The following is a 21641-nucleotide window of genomic DNA, read 5'->3' on the forward strand; positions in this document are numbered from 1 at the left end:
ACAACAAAATGACCAAGACCACCTGCAATCTGGATAAGTACACATGACTGAGGCACTGTACAATCTGAAATTTCTGCCTAAAACAATTCAAATTTGGTCTCTTCTTTGGTTTTTCCCCCACGTATTCCCAGGAGTTCCTTGCACAGCTTTCCTTTTTTCCCATTGAGCTACTTGTTTGGCCCACCGATCCACCCTTCACATTTTGACCTTTCTTCCTTCATCCCTTTTACTTCCTTGGTTTCAATTTATACCATACACTTTTTTTTTTAATCTATCGTAAAAAAAAATAATATCTTTCTATATTAGAACTAACTTAATTTTAACAGTTGTATCAAGTCGGACACAGAACAAATAAAAATAAACAGAGGGAGTATTTTAAACTACAAATTTTAACAATTTTTTTTCTTTCTTAGATTTCATGTCAAATTAAAAAGTTTGACACGTAATAGGAAAGAGGGAGTGTTATATAAACCCAACACCAAAAAGCTTACAGAGCATTTAAATCACAATATCGAAAACAATTTGTTTGAGGTCGAGGAAGAAGAGAACTCCACTACACATGGCATCCATTTGGGTCATACTATCCCCATGGACACCTTATTTCTTTTCCTTCATAGCTCTTCTTCTTCTTCTCGAACAAATCTCTTACCTCAGAAAAAAACGTTTTCTTCCAGGCCCAACTATAGTCTTCCCCTTTCTTGGCAACGTAATTTCCTTAGTCACCAACCCCACCAAATTCTGGGATATCCAATCAGCTTTAGCCAAATCTACTACCCATGGTTTCTCTGCTAACTACATCATAGGTAAATTCATTATCTATATCCATTCAACTGACCTTTCTCACAAGGTCTTTGCTAATGTCCGACCTGACGCTTTTCACCTTATCGGTCACCCTTTTGGTAAAAAACTCTTCGGTGAACATAACTTGATTTACATGTTTGGTCAAGAACATAAAGACCTTCGTCGTAGAATTGCACCAAATTTCACCCCTAAAGCTCTTGCTACTTACACTTATATCCAACAGAAGATTATTCTTAAACACTTTAAGTCCTGGTTGGATGAAGCTTCCAAATTTCCTAATGAACCAATCCCACTTCGTTTCCTTTGTCGTGATATGAACTTGGATACTTCACAAACTGTGTTTGTTGGTCCATATTTGGATGAAGAAGCGAGAAAAAGATTCAATGTTGATTATAATTACTTCAATGTTGGGTTAATGAAACTCCCTGTTGATTTACCTGGTTTCGCTTTTAGAAACGCTAGGTTAGCTGTTGGGAGATTAATTGACACACTTTCAGTTTGTGTTGAGCAGAGCCAAAAGAAAATGCAAAGTGATCAAGAACCAACATGTTTGATTGACTTTTGGATGCAAGAAAACTTAAGAGAGAATAACGAAGCTAAAACCAATGGTTTACAAAAACCATTTGAGTATACAAACAAAGAACTTGGTGGATACTTATTTGACTTTCTATTTGCAGCACAAGATGCTTCTACTTCAGCTTTATTATGGGCTTTAGTGCTTTTAGATTCACACCCACAAGTACTTGATAAAGTCAGAACAGAAGTGGCAAAATTCTGGTCACCCGAAAGTGATCACGCGCTTACGGCGGAGATGCTTAGGGAAATGAAGTACTTGGAAGCGGTGGCGCGTGAGATTGTAAGGATTAGAGCTCCGGCGACTATGGTCCCACACATTGCCGGTCAAGAGTTTCAGTTAACTGAAAATTACGTTATTCCCAAAGGAACAATTGTTTTTCCTTCGGTTTTTGACTCCTCATTTCAGGGTTTTCCTGAACCGGAAAAGTTTGAACCGGACCGGTTTATGGAAGGGAGGCAAGAGGACCGGGTTTACAAGAGGAATTTTCTAGCGTTTGGAGCTGGACCCCATGCATGTGTGGGACAAAGGTATGCTATAAACCATTTGATGTTATTTATTGCTATGTTTACGGCTTTGATTGATTTCAAGAGGCATATAACGGACGGTTGTGATGAAATCTCGTATATTCCGACAATTGCTCCGAAGGATGATTGCAAAGTGTTCCTATCACAGAGGTGTACTCGATTCCCATCTCTTTCGTCCTCTTTTAATTTAAATTTTGATCATCCATATTGGTCCCATTAAAAAAGAGGAGTAATTGCAAGAATGGGGTCAATGTGTATCTGTTATTTCCATTTTTTTGTTTTCTTTGTTTTTTAATTTTAATGATTTGTGAATACATGTAACTTGATCAAATGATCAAGATTCTTTGGGGGTGCTTGTTGGAGCAAATGAGGGAGTGGCAAACATTTGGGGTTGTGTGGAAATTCAATGAAATAAATTATTCCTTTTAGTTAATTACTTATATATATTTTATATACGGAAAACGCTCATAAATATCTCTAACCTATTGAAAAAGACTCATAAATACCCTTCTTCCACCTTTTGGTCTAAAAATATTCTTCCATCCACCTTTTAGGTCTAAAAATACTCTTAAGGTTTGTTTTTGGCTCAAATATACCCCTCAAACTAACAACTTAAAATTAACTCTTTTAAAAAGTCAAATGGCATTTTGTAATTGGTCAATAATAAAATTCCGTAATTTAAAAAAAAATCCATATTTAAAAAAAAAATTGCCAGTAATTTAAAATTCCAGATTTAAAAAAAAATTGCCAATAATAAAATTCCGTAATTTACATATTTTTTTAAAAAAAAATTGTGTGGAAACTTTAGGTTTAAGTGTTTTATTTTTTAAGGTTTTGATTCAAGCATGTTATTTTTTTAATCAAGACATAACTTTATTTTGAACATAAATGTAATTCAATTAATCTACTATTTTTTGAAAAGAAATGGGTGGGTTTGCGTCTTAAAAATTGGGTGGGTTTGCGTCTTAAAAATGTAATTGGTCATACATTTTAATTTTAGAATAAGTAAAACCCATTTCTTTTCGAAAAATAGTAGAATAATTGAATTAGATTTATGTTCAAAATAAAGTTATGTCTTGATTAAAAAAAATAACACGCTTGAATCAAAACCTTAAAAAATAAAACACTTAAACCTAAAGTTTCCACACAATTTTTTTTTAAAAAAAATATGTAAATTATGAAATTTTATTATTGACAATTTTTTTTTAAATCTGGAATTTTAAATTACTGGCAATTTTTTTTTTTAAATCTGGATTTTTTTTTAAATTACGGAATTTTATTATTGACCAATTACAAAATGTCATTTGGCTTTTTAAAAGAGTTAATTTTAAGTTGTTAGTTTGAGGGGTATATTTGAGTCAAAAACAAACCTTAAGGGTATTGTTAGACCAAAAGGTGGAAGAAGGGTATTTATGAGCTTTTTTCAATAGGTTATGGGTATTTATGAGCCTTTTCCGTTTTATATATATATTGGCAACTCATATATTATGCTGGTCATTCTCGCCAACATCAATGGGCAACCCTCACGTGACGGGTATAGCATATTGTTTATGGATTCAACCGATATATATGTGAAAATTATTATAATTTCATATATAACTTAGAGATATACATCGAATTTGTCAATCCTCAGAAACTTAAAGGTTGAATATATTCATTTATTTTAAATCCCGAATCCTTTTGCAAAGCGCAACAAACTCATCATATCATGAATTCCTAACCAAATTTAATTTGTGGTGATGTGAGTTGTGAGTTTTCCTAAGCTGGGAGTAATATTGAAGCTGGCATTGGCTTAGAAATTTTTTTCTTGACTTCCTTGTTTTAAGGGAACTTCATCTATTTATTGGTGTCCCACTTCCTATGCGTTTATTTTATAGTTCAATGATTAGTGACGCTTGTAAAATTAGTACGTAATTAAAAGAGGCAATTAGGCCTTGGAAGAAAACAAATCTTTTGAGGCTTAGGAGTGATATAATTGGCCAACTTATTTTAGTTTTTCACTCTAGTATTGCTAATGGTTTTGATATATCAATGGAATAAGTTGACTTTGGATGTCAGTGCTACTTTGAGCTTTCTGCTTAGGTTCTAAGGTAGCATTGTTATCTTCCTGTTTCCTTAATCATATTTAATAAATGGCTAAATTTTTATATGTTCAAATTGAATACAAATAAATATATTTACTTGATGAAGTTTTTAATCTTCAAACCGAGTAATAAGTTGGAGTAGAAAATCACAAAGATTTGTCTCCAAAACGAAAGTAGAAAATCACTAAGATTTTAGTCTTCCAACAAACATGAAGTAAGATGAGTACGTCAAATAAAATTTAATTCCGAACCCACAATTTTCTTGTGTGTCCTTAAGGAATTAATCCCTTCACTGTAAAACATGGTTCAGATTAGTTCCTTCAAGGATAGAACGGAATACTAGTGAAAACAAATACAAAGAACAATATAGAGGGGAGAAAGAATTCAGTTTTTGGTGTATAAAATCTTAGACAAGACCTCTGAATTTACGGATAATGAAAGGCTGAGATGAAAGAGTTGCAACTTGCAACCCAAAAGGTGCATGTATCGTACAAGCCAAAAGATATCTTTTCTCATTCAGACCTTAAAACTACAACGAGTCTTTCCATTCTAATTTTTTATTTTTTACAAACTCTGCCATCATGAGCTCACAGTGCCGATCCCAAACCCAAATAAAGGGAATTGCGGTACCTTGACAATCAGTGTAAAATGTGTCATTCTCATATGAGTCATAATAATGTTAAGTGTAAAATGTGTCATTCTCATATGAATCATAATAATGTTAAGATGGATATACGGTCATACAAGATTAGATAAGATAACAAATGAGTATATTCATTAAAAAGTGCAAGTAAATGCGCGCCTCATGATATATATAAAAGATAAAATGAGGAAATGTCACTTGAAATAGTTTGATCATGTGTTATGTATGCCTAGATGCGTTGTTGCTTGATGTGAAACCATGATGAAATAAGGTATTAAAAGAAGAAATGGTAGAACTAAAACCTATTTTCCTAACAATCTTAAGGAATTTAAGTTTTATCGAATGATAAAGAGAGGAAAGTTGGAGCGGAAATTGTCTGTCCGCTATGACCAAACGACAAATCGAGTTGGACCAGAACGTTTGGTAGCGCCCTGTTTCACTTGATTCATCTATAACGTGAGAAGTTACTTTTTTCAATTGAAGAATTTGAAGTTAATATGATGATGACGGAGTTAAATACGAATCCGACGTTTCGCAAGTGAGTCCATCAAAAGGCAGTTTATTCCATGAATTTGATGAAATTCGAATTTTTAAAAATGTTAGGGTAGATGTTTATTATGTGACGATCTCAAAATATATTTTATTTGCATACCATGAAACTGATTAGTTGGTATATAATTTGGTAGCATACATGAAGATTATTTTTAAGATAGTAAAACATGAATTAAACTTATATTAAGACTTAAAAATTTATTCTTGAGATCATGAAATAATATTTGTATTAATTTGGATCAATAAGGATATACATTTCTTAGTTTGATAAGAACAAGAGGTCAAACTGCTGAAATGTTTACGGGGTACAAAGAATTAGTTGAAAGCCATTGAAAAGGAAATTAAAATTCTACAAAGTGTTCGAGGAAGTGAAATATTTTCCAATGAAGGATAATAATTTATTTATAAATATAGAAGTTTCTAATTGTAAAATAACCCAAGATAATATTACAACTACCATTGATAACGTAGTAAGTCAGAAGGATACTACGTTAATTGTGAATAAGAGTGTATTTACTCTGGACAATATGTAGTACGAAGCTTGTTTCTTCTTTGGATAAAGAAAAGAGATTGAATCTCCCATTGAACCTGAGAGGAGTGAAAGACTTACTGAAAAAAAGAATTTAAATTCTGATTTTTATTTCTTCTCAAGCAAATTATGTTGTAGTTGAAGGGAGTACAAAAGTATTAAAGAAAATACTATAACAGTCTTGAATCTGGATGAGGATCAAAAGACGTGAAGCAATGGCTTCAAGTTGTGCTTCCTGAAAATAAGAAGAAAGTTATATAAGGTCATTGTATGGATTAAACAAGCTCCAAAAAGTAAGAAAATTTGATAAGATAATTTTATCAAATGATTTTAAACATAACAGAGCGGATAAATGGATTTCAGGTTCACAAATGATGAAAAAGTGATAGTATATCTTTATGTTGGTGATATGCTATAAGAACTAATATGCAAGACATGAATGAAACTAAGAAGTTTTGAACTCGCAAGTTAAGAGGAAAGATTTGAGAGAATTTGATACTATCTATTAGGTATCAAAATATGTAGTGGGGGTTTCATTTTATGTTCTTTCCAAGGTGTTTAATCATTTGGGTATTAGAAAATTTATACTCAATTTGCTGGTTTCATAAATTGATTGAGTACTTGAAAAGATTTATTAGTCAATATGACTATGCTAGTGCAGTGGTAATTCAATTGCACTAGATTTTACCGTTGCTATTTGTAATTATCAAAATATGCTCATAATCCTAGAAGTGAACATTGGAGAAGTATCATAAGGATACTTGATTGTCTTATTGAAGGATATTGTAATGCTAGTTGGATAAGTAGTGTAAATGATAATAAGTTAGTGTCTGACTGGATCCTAATTTGGATGGCGAAGCAGTTTCGTGAGCTTCTAAGAACTAGACGTGGGTTACACATTTCTTTATAAAATTTGAATTTATAGATGCAGAAAGAGAGACAAAATGTATGGAAAAGTTATTATAAAGTTGTGGCCACAACGGAAGCCAATGTTCTCTTTACACTGTGATAGTGAAGCAATTATGTATAAGACATTTAGCAAAAAATGAAAAAAGTAGACATATTGCTTGAATCGTGTATGAGACAACCAAATGTTAGTAGAATTATCACCAGCTTTATGTCATGTCTGAACAACTATGCCAACCCATTGACGTCTAAAATGCTCTCAAGAGAAAATTAAATTGTCACATGTAATGGGAACCTTACCTCTACTAAACAATACTGAAGATTTAAAAGGTAACAACAAGTTATTTTGTGACTGTTAGCAAGTATTGGAATTTAGTACTTACGAAAATGAGGGTAAGTACAAAAGTACTCTTAATGAAGTAACCAGACTTCGGATTAAGAACTAAGTAAAGTCCAGGGTTTGGACTTGGTAAGTCCCAGATAAGGACTTGGTTTAAGACTTCACCTATATAAACACTTGAAGCGGTGCCGCTTCGGTCAAAATTGGGAGACAAACTTGGTCAAGTGTTTATGAATTGAGTAAGTAGCGCAAGGCCATAATCAGGTGCTAAAACTCACGGTGAAGGAATTGTGTAATTGGTACATTTATGTGTATAAAGCTTTTCCGTCTTGTCTTACAGAAATTGTGGTTTAATCGAATTTAATCTAACCATCAATTTTGACAAGTTCTTGAGAGTTTATACAAGTAGTAGGTTTAAATTGAAAGACACCTACTATATGCATAAATTTTAAACAACATCAATCACTAACTAATCGGGGGATTGTTAGAATAGTTAGTGTTGATGGGACTATATGAAAAAATGAACTTTGGCGAGAAAAGAAAGTTACTCTTTTAGATATTAAAACTCTGTGGTTAAGTCTGAAATTAATTAAAATGTTTTGGGTTTATGGCTGTAGTGCATATTCCTAAAGGATGTGTCTGTTACGAAAAGTCGCCTTTGAACAGACGTGTCTGCTGCGAACAGATTCCTAAGGTGTTATAAATACCTGGTACTGATTCAAAACAAAGAGAGGATTTACATAATACTAATTTCTTCTCTTCTTCTCTAAATACTCATTACAAAACACAATTATGTTCTTGTGGGAAATTCAAGTTAATTGCTAAAACTTGAATTTCATAGGCTTTGTAAATCTTGAATGAATTCTACCACCATCTCTGCAGCAACGAAGTGGGAGGCTTAAATTCGTTAAGGACAGAGATTAATTACTCTATCAAAGCCACACTATTTCTTCCCTACTTCTAAAACTTATTTTCCTAACTTGTCAAACATACCTTAAATAAAAATTATATCCAAAGTGTCCAACATATAAAAGAAACAAAGGAAAAATTTGAGGGACAGTTATAGGATATCACTGAACATGGAATGATGGAAGAAAGTTTAGCTTTATCACACTTTAGGGGTTCTGGAGTTCAAAATTACTTTTAAAGAATGCATAAAGGAAAAAAATAGGAGTGCAATCTTTTGTAAGAAAAAACTTAGACATTTATATTTGTGCAGACATAATACTCTTTCTCTCACCAACTGCAATGATTTTGAAATAATTATTATGCTTGATGCATTTGGATTTGTTTAATTTATGATAATAGCTTGTGATCCTTTTTAATGAATAAATAATTAGGGGGCTGTCCAAGTAACAATACGAAGTTGACATTGCACCAAAGTTTGTTTGGATTCCTCTCTCGGACCTATGTAGTGTACTACGGGTGATTAAGCACCCATTGCTTTTTGTGACATACGCTATTATTTATATACAAAATCTAGTAATTCATTCAAAATATTCACTTAACACCCACTCTATGCAGCAATTTCGAAATTAAAAATAATTGAGCACCCATGATATAAAAAAATTGGATCCGCGTAGAGATCGACATTGTTCAGAGGGTTTTCATTGTTTTATGAATAAGAATTACATAAATAAAATGCTGATACAAAGTAGCATACAAAGATTAGAGAGAGAGAGAGAGGTGGAGGGAGAGAATGCATCAAATCAAGTGATCAGAGTAATAATTAGCGGAATATTATTTGTTTCATAGGAATTTTCTAAAATTTTGGATAAATAATTTGCTTTCCTAAAATCTTTTGGTAGCATTACTTCTTTTTATTTCTTTTTCTCATAATAAAGTCTTTAAAGCCAAAAAAAAAAAAGAGTCAAGACTTTGATTATGATCTTGATCTATATAGGAGGTGCATTTATAGAGCCCGGAGCCTAAAGGGTATAAAAATACACGGTATAAACTAAAAGGGAATGGCCAAAAATTTATATACCAAAACGGGTATAACGTGGACTGATCCACGTTATACCCCAATTTTTTTTTTCATCTGTTAGACAATCACCGAAAAATTAAAAAATATAACGTGGACTGATCCACGTTATACAATATATTTTGTATAACGTAGATCAGTCCACGTTATACAATATTTGATACATTAGATATATGTTAAAGTCATTTCAGTTTTAGACAATGGCACGAGATGTTCATTAATATCCAATATGTCAAGTCTAAAGAGTGCTTCATCTTTGAAGATCATGACTCTAGTTGTGAGTACTCGTACAAATATATTTTGTAAAACGTGGACTGATTCACGTTATACAAAATATATTATATAACGTGGATTAGTCCACGTTATAACTTCATTAATTTTTTTCCCCCGTTTTACAAATACTTGGTAAGACGTTGCCTCTATTTAGATCATATTCGGATGTGTTTTTAATAGAAAAAATTTATTGTTTTTTTTTATTTTTAAAGCATATAGTTAATTTCAGTGATTAACTCAAATAAATATTTTAACACATGCAATAATTAGATATGTTAAAATAAATAACACATATTTAATTATTTCATGTGTTAAAAAAATCAATAACACATATTTAATTATTGCATGTGTTAAAATAAATATGTTAAAATAAATAACACATATTTAATTATTGCATGTGTTAAAAAAATCAATAACACATATTTAATTATTGCATGTGTTAAAATATTTATTTGAGTTAATCACTGAAATTAACTATATGCTTTAAAAATTAAAAAAATCAATAATTTTTTTTTATTAAAAATACAGCCGAATATGATTTAAATAGAGGCAACGTCTTACCAAGTATTTGTAAAACGGGGGAAAAAAAACTAATGAAGTTATAACGTGGACTGATCCACGTTATACAATATATTTTATATAACGTGGATCAGTCCACGTTTTACAAAATATATTTGTACGAGTACTCACAGCTACAGTCATGATCTTCAAAGATGAAGCACACTCTTTAGACTTGACATATTGGATATTAATGAACATCTCATGCCCATGTCTAAAACTGAAATGACTTTAACATATACCTAATGTATCAGATATTGTATAACGTGGACTGATCCACGTTATACATTTTAATTATTTTTTTTAAAATTTTTTGGTGATTGTCTGACAGATGAAAACAAAATTGGTATAAATTTTTGGCCATCCCCTTTTAATTTATATCGTGTATTTTTATACCCTTTAGGCTCCAGACTCACCGCTTTGTCAAACTTGGAAGGGCTCCGAGGGTCAAGGGGGCCAAGCCGTCTCACAAGGATATGTAAAGATTGTTTTTTGTTTTTTGGTCCCTTTTCTGGGGTGTGGGGTTCGGGGTTGGAGGGAGGGTTGCGAGGGATTAACGAAAGAAAACAAAAAGGACGAAACAAATTAAAGTAGCACATGATCTAACATCATTTACTTCCAAAGAAATAATTGGTGCCTATAAAATTATGTCGACATGATATAACAGACTGAATACATAAATCTTATTAGAAAGAAAAAAAATTAGCCTCGTAGAGTAAGTAAAATTAAATACAAGCAACACTAGATACGTATTAGTCGAAGACATGAATTCACGAAGAGTCGAGTGTCTCCGCAAAAGCTATTCATCTCTAAAAATGATCATTATTAACACATTAACCAGTCAAATGCTTTTTACAATAATTTATCAAATTTTAATATTGTTCTTTATAATAATTTTTATGAATTTCCAATTAGATATGTAAATGTATTTTTGATAAAATTATAAAAAATTAGTTTCACATTTATGGTCCTTCGTACTTCTATCTCCATAAAAAGGGGTTCCACAAAATGAATTTAGTTTTGGTTTTGGCGGAGAGAAAGATCACTCTGGGTCGAGCTCGTCACACGGGGCTCTCATGTGTGATTTGCGGATTATTATATAGGAGCAGAATTTACCCTGTGCACATCCGAAGAATATCGACTGCGGGTTTCCTTGTCAAAAAAAAAAAGTAGAAAAAAAATTCTATGACATGTAACGGGCGCGTGTTATGTCACCAACTTTAAAAGACACAAGGTAAGGGAATCTTAGATTTGTTTTGTACAAGTTATAGAGCCTGTTTGGATGGGCTTATGCCTATAAGCTGCTTGCAACTTATAAGCTAAAAAAAATAAGTTGGGGTAGTCTAACTTATTTTTTTTGGCTTATAAGCTGCTTTAGATAAGTTAAGTCAAATGGGCCCAATTATTTTTCTGAGCTTATTTTAAGCACAAAATGACTTTAAGCTGACCAGCCAAACACTCAAAAAAGCTGAAAACAGCTTATAAGCAACTTATAAGCCAATCCAAACGGGCTCATAATATGTATTCGGCCAACAGTAAACCTGAGGAGTGGAAGAGAAAATTCGTGACAAATTTAAGAGTTAAAAGTATGAATTAAGAACTATTTTCTCATCGTCGTCATTATCATTTTGATTATCATCATCATCATCTTCATTTTTTCTACTATTAAGAAGTTTCTCTTTGAATGTATATTGACTTTTTAATATGTGAGTTAAGTGTCTCTTTCATAATTTAAAGGATTAAATCTTCTAGTTAGATTGGGTAGTTATACATCCTAGCATCCTTAAAATAGTCAATTTATGACAACTTACACCGATCCTTAAAGATGATTTTGGATTACTTAAGTGCACATTCCTTTTGAAAGTTCTTGTCAGAGTTCAATAGACAAAAAGTCAAAAACCATCTAAAATCTTCCCCTTACCTTAATTATGTAAGGAAAGTGGAAAAGGGTCAAAAATGTCCCTCAACTATTAAAAATGAATCAATTTTACCCTTCGTTTGTAAATAGGATCAAATATACCCCTGTCATTAATAAAATGGGTCATATATACCCTTTAAAACTAACAGACCTCCATGTCATAATTTTACCCTTTTTTAATTTATTTATTTGCTGACAGGGGCTGACACTGTGTGATAAAACATACCCCACCTTTTTTCTAAACTTAAATCTTTTTCTTCATCTTTGAAGAATTCTTATCTTTCAATGGTTGGATTTCAGTCTTACTGGGAAACCTCCGTGCACCACAACAATGTTGTAGATCCATTGTTACCTCCTGAAGCTAAACTTTTCTGAATATTGTATCCATTGAACGGAATACCGGGATGAGAGCGAGAGAGAAATTCAAGGAAACAATTTTATATTGAAGTATAAATATGAGTGAAAATGTTGATTTTGACGGAAAAATCATTTTAGGATCATTTGCTTCCGTATTGAAATTGAAATAATATATACATTAGATTAGAAAGGAAATGAGGATGACTTGACACAAGGAGGTGGGTGTTTTAGGAGTAAAGCAAAGCAATATAGTATATTAGAGAGAGAAAGTTGTCAACTTGACCCAGATGAGCTTGGAGTCTAAGTGGGCGTTTGGCCATAAAAATTATTCATTTTTTTTTGATTTTTTTTTTTTACTTTTTTTTACTTTTAGCGTTTGGCCAAAAAAATTATTTACTTTTTTTCGGAGTTCTACTCCGGAATACTAAAAACAAGAAAAATTTATTTTTAAAAAACTTTCAACTTTTTTCACGTTTTTACACTACATTTCACCAAAAACTATAATTTCAAAAATTATGGCCAAACATAACTCCAACTTCAAAAATTTCAAAAAAAGTGAAAAAGTTTTTGCAGTTTTATTTTTTATAGTTTTATTTTTGCAGTTTATTTTTTTCCTCTGAATGAGATGAAAATTTGGAATGCTTGAATTCGATTCTCAGTGGAACAAAAAAAAAAAAAAGAGTTCAGTTTGGTTGTGTTTCGTCAAGTTGGAGTAATGTCGATGAATCCACAACTAAATACTGGAAGTAAGAAAATTAGGAGGTGATATTCCAATTAAAGAAATGCTCATTACTTCCTTGACAAAAAAGGATGACGGAAGAGGAGTCAGAATAGATTGAAGGACCCTGCAAAGAATTCTTCAAAGATGAAGAAAAAGATTTAAGTATAGAAAAAAGGTGGGGAATGTTTTATTACACAGTGACAGCCAACAAATAAATAAATTAAAAAAAGGTAAAATTATGACATGGAGGTCTGTTAGTTTTAAAGGGTATACATGACTCATTTCATTAACGGCAGGGGTATATTTGACCCCATTTACGAACGAAGGGTAAAATTGATCCATTGTCAATAGTTAAGGGGCATTTTTGACCCTTTTACCTTTATAAAATAGGTTTTAAAGAAATGTTGGTCGGCGAGCCACGATATTTTCTTTCTAAAACTCAACATCGTTAAGAGGATGTCCTATTTGCACAGTATCTTTTTAAAACAGAACAAGATATAGAGTTCACCAGTTCAATTTGTTATGCTATTCCTTTACAGCATACAATGTTCGTATAAATGAATATTATGCCCAGTGTATTTCCACAAGTGAGTCTGAGAAAGGTAGGATGTACATAGATCTTACTCCGACTTTTATGGGGCTGAGAAAGTGGTTTCCGATCTCGGCTCAAAGAAAACAAGAATTCAAAGCAGGGTTGCAAAAAACCTTTTAGGTACTTTGAAAACTTGTTCAAATTTAGACTCTGTAAAACTTTTTAGGCACTTTGAAAACTTATTCAAATTTAGACTCTGTTTGGCATAATGAAGTCATTTTATAGTTCTTTCTATCCCCTGTTTCTACGCTTTTGTATTCCGCAGCTTCTCTATTACATGTTGGCACAATGCAGCCAGTTGTTATCTCAGGCTGCTCTGCTGATATATTTTTAAACGTTGAAAATCAGAAGATGTTCTTCCATTTTGTTTTCATTTACAATTTTTGGACACGAAAAAGTATTTCTCCACAATGCAGGCAACAACACAACACAGGTGCAATGACCAAAACTTAATTGACAACAAGTTGTAAGCATCAGTGTAAAACTTATCAACAACTCCTTTGTCTGCAAGGACTAACACTGCAGCTTCACACATTCCCAACTATATTTGGGATGTTCAAAATGTATGATATATCATTTTCTGATAGTCAGGCGGGACAATTCACATAAGCAAAAAATTATGAACCAAAAAGAACTACGTAATTAAGGAGAATGAGAGAAATTGACTGGAAAAAAAAAAAAAACTCAATAGGAAACACAAATAAAGATGTTATGAAGCGAAAGAAAACTCAAAAGAAATTGTATAGAAACATGAATTCACAAAAGACTAATTGATGAGTGCAAAAAGTGATAGAAATCGGTTAGATAATCAGAATTAGATCCTTTCAGTATAAACATCAGAGGGTTGTAAAATAGACAGGGCAGAAACAACATACTCATGCTACCACCTACCAACTAAAACGACAGTCAAAAGTTTTCTCATCCATCTAAGGTAAGCAAAAAATGGGCAAACGGGGTGTCTTTTCGTGCAAGCTAGTTCACCAGAGGGTTGTCTCTGCAAAGTTTCTGCAAGCCCTGCATAAATTTTTAAAAAACGAATGTGTGAGTTTCTCAAAATATAATTTGTGAGTCAGTTTTATTGATGAATAGGAAAATCCAGCATACAAGATATATGCAAAATGCCGAAATCCTACAAGAAAGCATGTTTATTTAAGTATATAGCATCCAGTCATCAACACTAACTGGAATATCAGAAGCACTCCAAGAATATCAGAAGAACAAAAATATTCCACTAATATGTACAAAAAAAATTCTCTACTCCATCAAACTCTCTATTTCTCTTTCCAAATTGTCCACATAGTACTAAAGGAGATACTCCCATGCTCTCCTTCTCTTCCTTCTGATCATTTTCATCCTAGAAGCACCTTTCTTACAGTTCCTGCTATCATTTATTCACTTCACATATGCTCCACACCAGACAGTATATAAATATGTCTACGGATACCAAAATTATGGCAAGTCAATTCGTTGATAAAAAATTACTACACAAATTAACAAAAGAGGAAAGGGGCACTTGTATGTTTGCAACAAAAATTCTAATACTTTCATCAGTAAAGTTGGAGGAAACAAAAGGGCATTCAAGGAGAATAGCTCTTCCAGATATTCATGATGTCTTCAGATGAATAACTGCAAATATCATGCTATTTAATAAATAGAAAGACAGTGGCCTCCTCTTACTACTCCCTCCCCTCAAGAAACCAAAACTGGTGAACACTTCCAAAAAACAAGAAGATAAAGCAAACAAAGTTCAGGTATCAAGGATCAACGATTTTCTAAGTTTCCCTCGCTAAGTTGCTGGAGATCGATATGTTCTTACTACTTCTCTGTAACAAAAATTACCTACTATTAACTTTCAGGATCCATTTATTTTTTCTTTTAGTATTTCAAGGTAGTCATTATTAAGACCAGCTCAAAAGCTAAAAGGCGCCAAGACCAGGGAATACAGTTTCACGTTATATACTTATATGTTTATCCTTTTATCAGATATCAAGACTCTTCCGAAAGATCAATAGAACTCTTTGGACCAATGTTTTCTTAATAACGACGGTTTTCGTCCAAATCTTGTGTGCATCTCGACTGGATCAAGAACTTTACGGAGCAGTTTCTTGCAATCACAACTACATGTGCTGGGGCCTTTAGGTTAATGCTATGGAAAGAAGTTAAAAACAAAAGCGACGCACAAGCATCTCAACCTATTGCACAGAATTAACTAAAGTGATCAATAGAGTTAGTTTACATTAGGAAATTAAGGCATCAGAGTCAATGTGCTTCACCAAGTGCCTGTTTAATGCATACATATCCACATGAGATAAGAAAACTTCTAAAGCAATGGCAACATCTAGAAGTGGGACTTGACAATCAACACGAAGCAAGAACGTAGTAACTCAAATGATAGTATACGATAACTTAATTACCGAACCTTATGAGGTTTTTGCGTGCCAATTTATCTTTAGAATCTTGCTTCTTAACTATTAGCATCCCTCCTATCTGAACTAAGCTCTCTGATCAAACATCACATCCGAACCCTTCTTAGCATTATCAATGCTCAATGTTGCCTTAACTGAACTAGTCACTAGATCAACCACTAGCACCCCGTTTTCATTCTCGGCTACAATGTCACCATTCCTCAAACAGCCCAAAATTTTGTTAAACCCGAGTACCAGTCCTACCTTGCATTTCTTACTCCAACCATCTTCATCATGCATTGTCCAAACATCAATATAGGATCTGTCTGTTTCCTCCCAGGTTAACAGACCAAGGGAACCCTCCCTTATGTGGTGTTTTTAATTCCTTTGCATTCTGATGATTTGTTGAGGTATCTAAGAACGTACTGCATATGGACCTTCCACTAGAGATAATGAGAAAGTCAAAGTATAGAGTTGATGCATCTAATAGCAAAGTTTATCTATGTGTTTAAGATAAGCAGCTTTCTCCTGTATGATTCTGCGTGTTTATCTTTGACTTGACACTACAACCACATTAAATTCTTCCCTGTTTAGCACCATACTCATTTGTTGAATCACCAGCAAAATATGTTTTGCCCCATCATGTACTTATCAAAAGAAGACACCTGTTGTTTTTGGGGTGATGATAAGCTAGCAGGAATTGCTATGCTGTTCAATTCTGTATTTTGGAACACAAGGGAATTCTTAGTGGGAGGAATAGAGAGTAACAATCAACAAGTACTTTGTCAAAAAGAAAAAAAGAAGTAGTAACGAGCAGAAGTACTTGTAGGTGCAGTAAGCAAGGGTAGATCAACGGAATCTTGTATAGGATTGATGCCAAATTGGCCTAATCTACGGGTAGTCCTGATCCTTTGACGTTGTATGTATAGTTATTAACATTAGATAAAATGTTGTTTACGGTTTAAGAGGATCGATTGAAGGTCTAGAGCCTGTTTGGAAAGCCACCTGGTAATTGGAATCGGTGTAATTACTAGGGTAGTAATTACACAGTATTGTAATTACAACGACCTATTTATTTGTCATAATGTAATTATAGTGTAATTACAAGCGTGTTGTTTGGTTGCATAAGTGTAATTACACAGTTAATTTAATTTAAAATAAAATTTAATTATAAAAAAATTAAAATTAATATTTAAAAAATATGTGCCTTTATAAATGATATTAAATTAGTTATTTAATAATACATTGTTTCTTGTAAATATGTTAATTAATAATCATATATTTGTAACTAATATTGTAAAAAATAATTGATATATAATTCAAATTAATAATATTTTAATTTTAATTGATTATAAAAATTAAAGGCATACCTTTTCTATGAGAACATCATGGTATTGGATGTTTAACAAAAAAAGACTATTTATAAATATAATGCCATAGCACTATTCAAATGTTTGACAATAATTCTATCAACTGTAAGTGAAAAATAAACAACATGCAATGTGAAATAACAAGTCAATAGTAACTAAAGCAAATATGTTAAAATCGAAAACATAACCTAAATTCAAAATCCGAAAGAATATTTTTAACATAATACTCTTATGTCAAATTCTAACGTTACGTAAGTAAGTTTCAACGTAACATAAATAAATACTCCTGTAATTCAAAAGAAAAAGAAAGGAAAAATATAAGTCAATCCTCATTCACAATGAAATTCTACTTTAATAACGTCACTTTTTATATGTCAAGTTTGCTAATAACTCATTCTTTCTAATATTAAGAGATGTAGTTTCAAAAATTAGAATATTGACCCGGTCATGCTAAATGAATAAAATAAAAAAAATAAAAAAAAATACGAGCAATTACATGGAATCACAAGAAATAAAGGTTGGGAATGAGAAGAAAGGAAATGAAATATAAATTCTATAAAAAGAAAAATATATTTTAAAAAATACAAATAATTAAAAAGTAAAAATAAAATAAATTAAATAAAAAAATAAAAAATAAATTAGAAAAGAAAAGAAAAGAAATTAAAATAAAACATTAAATAATAGAAATAAAAAATAAATTAAAAAGAAAAGAAATTAAAATAAAATAAAATTAAAAAGAAGTAAAAAGTAACCCTGTAATTACAGGGTGTAATTACACCCAATTCTCAGCCCCCCTTAGAGAATTGGAGAGTGTAATTACACCCTCTCAAATACTTTTTTACCCACATCAAAGTACACAAACACTGGACGCATTCCAAATTCATCAGTTATAAGAACCAACCAATAAGGCACCCCTTTAATGATATCATGGCTAACATGCTGAGTAATATGAAAAACCATCTCATTTTTTAGCTTTTTCCATCTGAAATTCTTGGTCGAACACATTTCAACGTGGTTCGGGACAGTAGATAGTGGCCCGACGGCCGACACAAAAGATTCTCAAGATCAACAAATCATTTTCTTGGAAATCAAAAGCCAATCCAACTGATGCCCAACAGTGCACTCCCTTAAGGGGCTTGGTTTCAGTACCTTTCCATACTGTTTAAATAATAATCATAAAAAGGTACTTCTTTGTTATTTTAAATATTTTTTTTTAGTGATTGTATTTAGGCTCTTGCATACAGATGAGAAAATAAGTAAGCCCACTCTCATTCAGTTCCTGTTTAAATATTCTTTATAGCGAGAACTAAATATTACTCTATAAAAAAAGATAACTCATATTTAGATGGCATTAGTGAGAGAGAAAAGCAAACAAAATTAGAGAAAAGATAAACATATGTTTTGGTTCAAGTGTCACGCCAACTCTCCAAAATAAAAAATATACATCGTCAAAAATATTTTAAATTATTTTTTTTATCTTTCCAAAAATACAATCATTAGAAGAGATACGTTTTTCAGGTATATGTCATACAAAATTAGTGCTATTGATTGATGAAATCATATATATAAATTGAATTATAGTTAGAAGTTTTTCTTTGACGTGCAATTTTCTATTCTCAAACTCTTATTGTACTCTCAAATTTTAAAAAGAATATTTCGGAGGTAAATTGCATCAGCAAGTAACGAAACTTGTTTTTTTTTTTTTAAAAAAAAAGTAACAAAACTCGATAATTCTTATTTTCTTACTCTTTTCAATCTAGGACTCATTAACAACATTATCAGAATCCATACATATCACCATTCACGTTTCGACTCCAAAGTAACATATTTACTTTGCATAAAGATGACTAGAATCATTTGGCCCACAACTTTGGAAACATATTGCCATAAACTAATGCCATTACTTCCGGTATTAATTTCAACTGTAATTTTGTTTCATTAATTAGGAAAGACTTCCGTTACCTGATTTTTTTTTTAAACCAAATTGACAAGTGTACATGTCTTTAGTAATCCAATGGTATTAAATATCATTATCATGATCGCAGACAATTTACAAGTATTCATGTAAGTTTAGATCACATCTCACAATTTTATAAATAATCTCCTCATATTTCTATGCATGTAACTCAAATTGTATGCCAATCCATGTATTTCATTTGGCAAACGGAGTAACAAATAATCTTTAATATAAGTCATTCCTACTGGGTAAAAATCATTTACACCCCTAAACTTTGAACATTAGACATTCTCCCCCCCCCCTTTATCTTAGTTGACTTTTTTAAATGCCTATTTTATCCTTACATTATCAGCTTTTGTCTTCTTTTTTTACTTTTTTTTTTATAAAATTATGATACTTTCATTTTTTAAATTTATATAACAAATTTCTTATAAAAAATAAATATTATCTTCTAGGCGAAGAAAAAAGTGAGAAATACTAATTATGTATATAAGTTAATGATGTTTTATAATAAAATAAATTAGCAGAATAAACAAAAATTAATTTCATTAAAGATAATCAAAACTTTTTATTTATACAAATGAAAAAGTACAGGTCATAATAACTTTATAAATATATTTCTATGCATATAATGCAAAAACAATTAAAAAAAATGAGGCAAAATTTTAAAATGATTTGTTTATACTGTAAATAAATTTTATTCTAATTTAAGAAATATTTCATTAGTGACAACCAAAACTTGTTTATTTATTATATAACAATAGAGAATAAGAGAGAAGTGAAATTTAAATATACAAACATGCATGTACATACATCTATACATAATTACTACATATAATATTAAAATAACAATCATAAAAAATAGCATTAGATTTTGTTACAAATTCATAAAAGTATTATCCTACTTAAAATGTTAATGAACTTAACTTAGAATCTATAAATACCTAACTTAAAAAAATAAATATTATATATAATATAAAAATATATTACTTAAATGGATGATTGAAAAAAAAAAGGATGAAATAGTCATTGCATAGGATAAAGGGGGGAGAATGTCCATCGTTCAAAGTTGAGGGGGGGGGGGGGGGGGGTTTGATTTTTAAAGCAAAGTTGGGGTGAAAATGTGAAAATGATTTTCACCCAATAAGAAACGGGTTAAATTTTTATTTTTTTTCATGATCATCGCAAGTGGATCATCTACCCTAACATTATGAAAACAAATTTTATGGAAATTATAAGGGTAGAAATTTATAAATAAATAATAATCATAGTTAAGAAAGTAACCCGATTTTTGCCACTTTCTTCTTGATCCATTTATTTGATGTGATCGCTTTTGCCATATCAAAATCAAAGTAACTGCGGCCTTGAACATTTCAAAAGACTGATATTTCCTTAAATAATGCTTCGGACGGTAACTTGCTAACTTTCTAATATCTACATTTGCTATCCATCTCCTTGTATTCTATTTTGGTCTCCACCTGTAGCCAATCCAATTATGATTGCGAGGAGTGGAGGATTTCGACCATATTCGTCGTCCACTTCTTTCATCAGTAGAAAATAATCTTGTAGCAGATACATGTTGGTCGTTATTTGGCCTCCACAATTTCTTCCTGTGTTTTGTGTCAGAATCCCATTAATATGGAGACAAGACTCATATGTTGCCCACTTTTGGAGTCCGGCGCTAAAATGACACATTTTTGGAGCTTGAAGACAAAAATGGTATGTTTTTTTTTTTTTTTTTTATACTAAAATGAGTTTTTCGTTAGTTATCCAATGAAATGTTAATCCCATTTAACGTTTTCGTCAAATGTTAAAAAAAAAAAATGTATTTCGTTACATACCTGGCGAAATGCAATTTTTTTTTTTTTTTTTTTGTATTTCGCTATTTGAATTGCGAAATGTAATTCATTTTTTTCTTTTTTTTTTAAATCCACTTTTTCCTGTGTTTTTTTTTTAAGTTTCCTAAAACAAAATTATGAAAATCTAAATTTTTTAGGACACAAAAAAATCAATTTTCCTGATTCAAAAGAAACCCATTTTTTCATATATTTTAATTAATTAAAAAAATCCAGTTTTCCCTTTTTTTAAAAAAATGAGATTTATTTTTCCTGATTCTAAAAAAACCATTTTCCAGATTATTTAAAAAAAATAAAAATTTGCAAGTAATAAAATGCCATAATTTACACGTTTATTTTAAAAAAAAAATTAGTCAAAAATGAGCCAAAAAGTTGAATTGAGGGGTATTTGTAGCAAAATAGATGAATGCAGAGTATTTTTAGACCTTTTCTAATAGTTTAGGGGCATTTTTGTCATTTTCTGTTAAATTTTTAACAAAATATTTGGGAGTTAACTAAAAGCGCATCACTTATGAAAACATAATGCTCCATGTAAGAGAACATATATAGTTTTAGGTCCAAACCTAAATGTAATATACTATTTTGATCATTTTCTCGAAACCTAAACTGTAACGGGGCTGTTAAGTCCAATAATGCAGTAAAATTCTACGTTAAAGATTTTTTTTTGTATAAAGCAGTTTTGGAATTTTTAGGT

General features: G+C 31.2%; 1 protein-coding gene across 1 annotated transcript; it reads left to right on the plus strand.

Annotated features, from left to right (window-relative positions):
• The first annotated feature begins 347 nt into the window (after nt 1-347).
• LOC132623336 (cytochrome P450 710A11) lies at nt 348-2335 on the plus strand. The gene has a single exon (XM_060338081.1). It carries the CDS (start codon nt 560-562, stop codon nt 2120-2122), a length of 1563 nt encoding a protein of 520 aa, XP_060194064.1. The 5' UTR covers nt 348-559; the 3' UTR covers nt 2123-2335.
• The last annotated feature ends 19306 nt before the right edge of the window (nt 2336-21641 follow it).

The sequence above is a fragment of the Lycium barbarum genome, chromosome 12 (genome assembly GCF_019175385.1).
Source record: "Lycium barbarum isolate Lr01 chromosome 12, ASM1917538v2, whole genome shotgun sequence".
Taxonomy (NCBI): Eukaryota; Viridiplantae; Streptophyta; class Magnoliopsida; order Solanales; family Solanaceae; genus Lycium; species Lycium barbarum.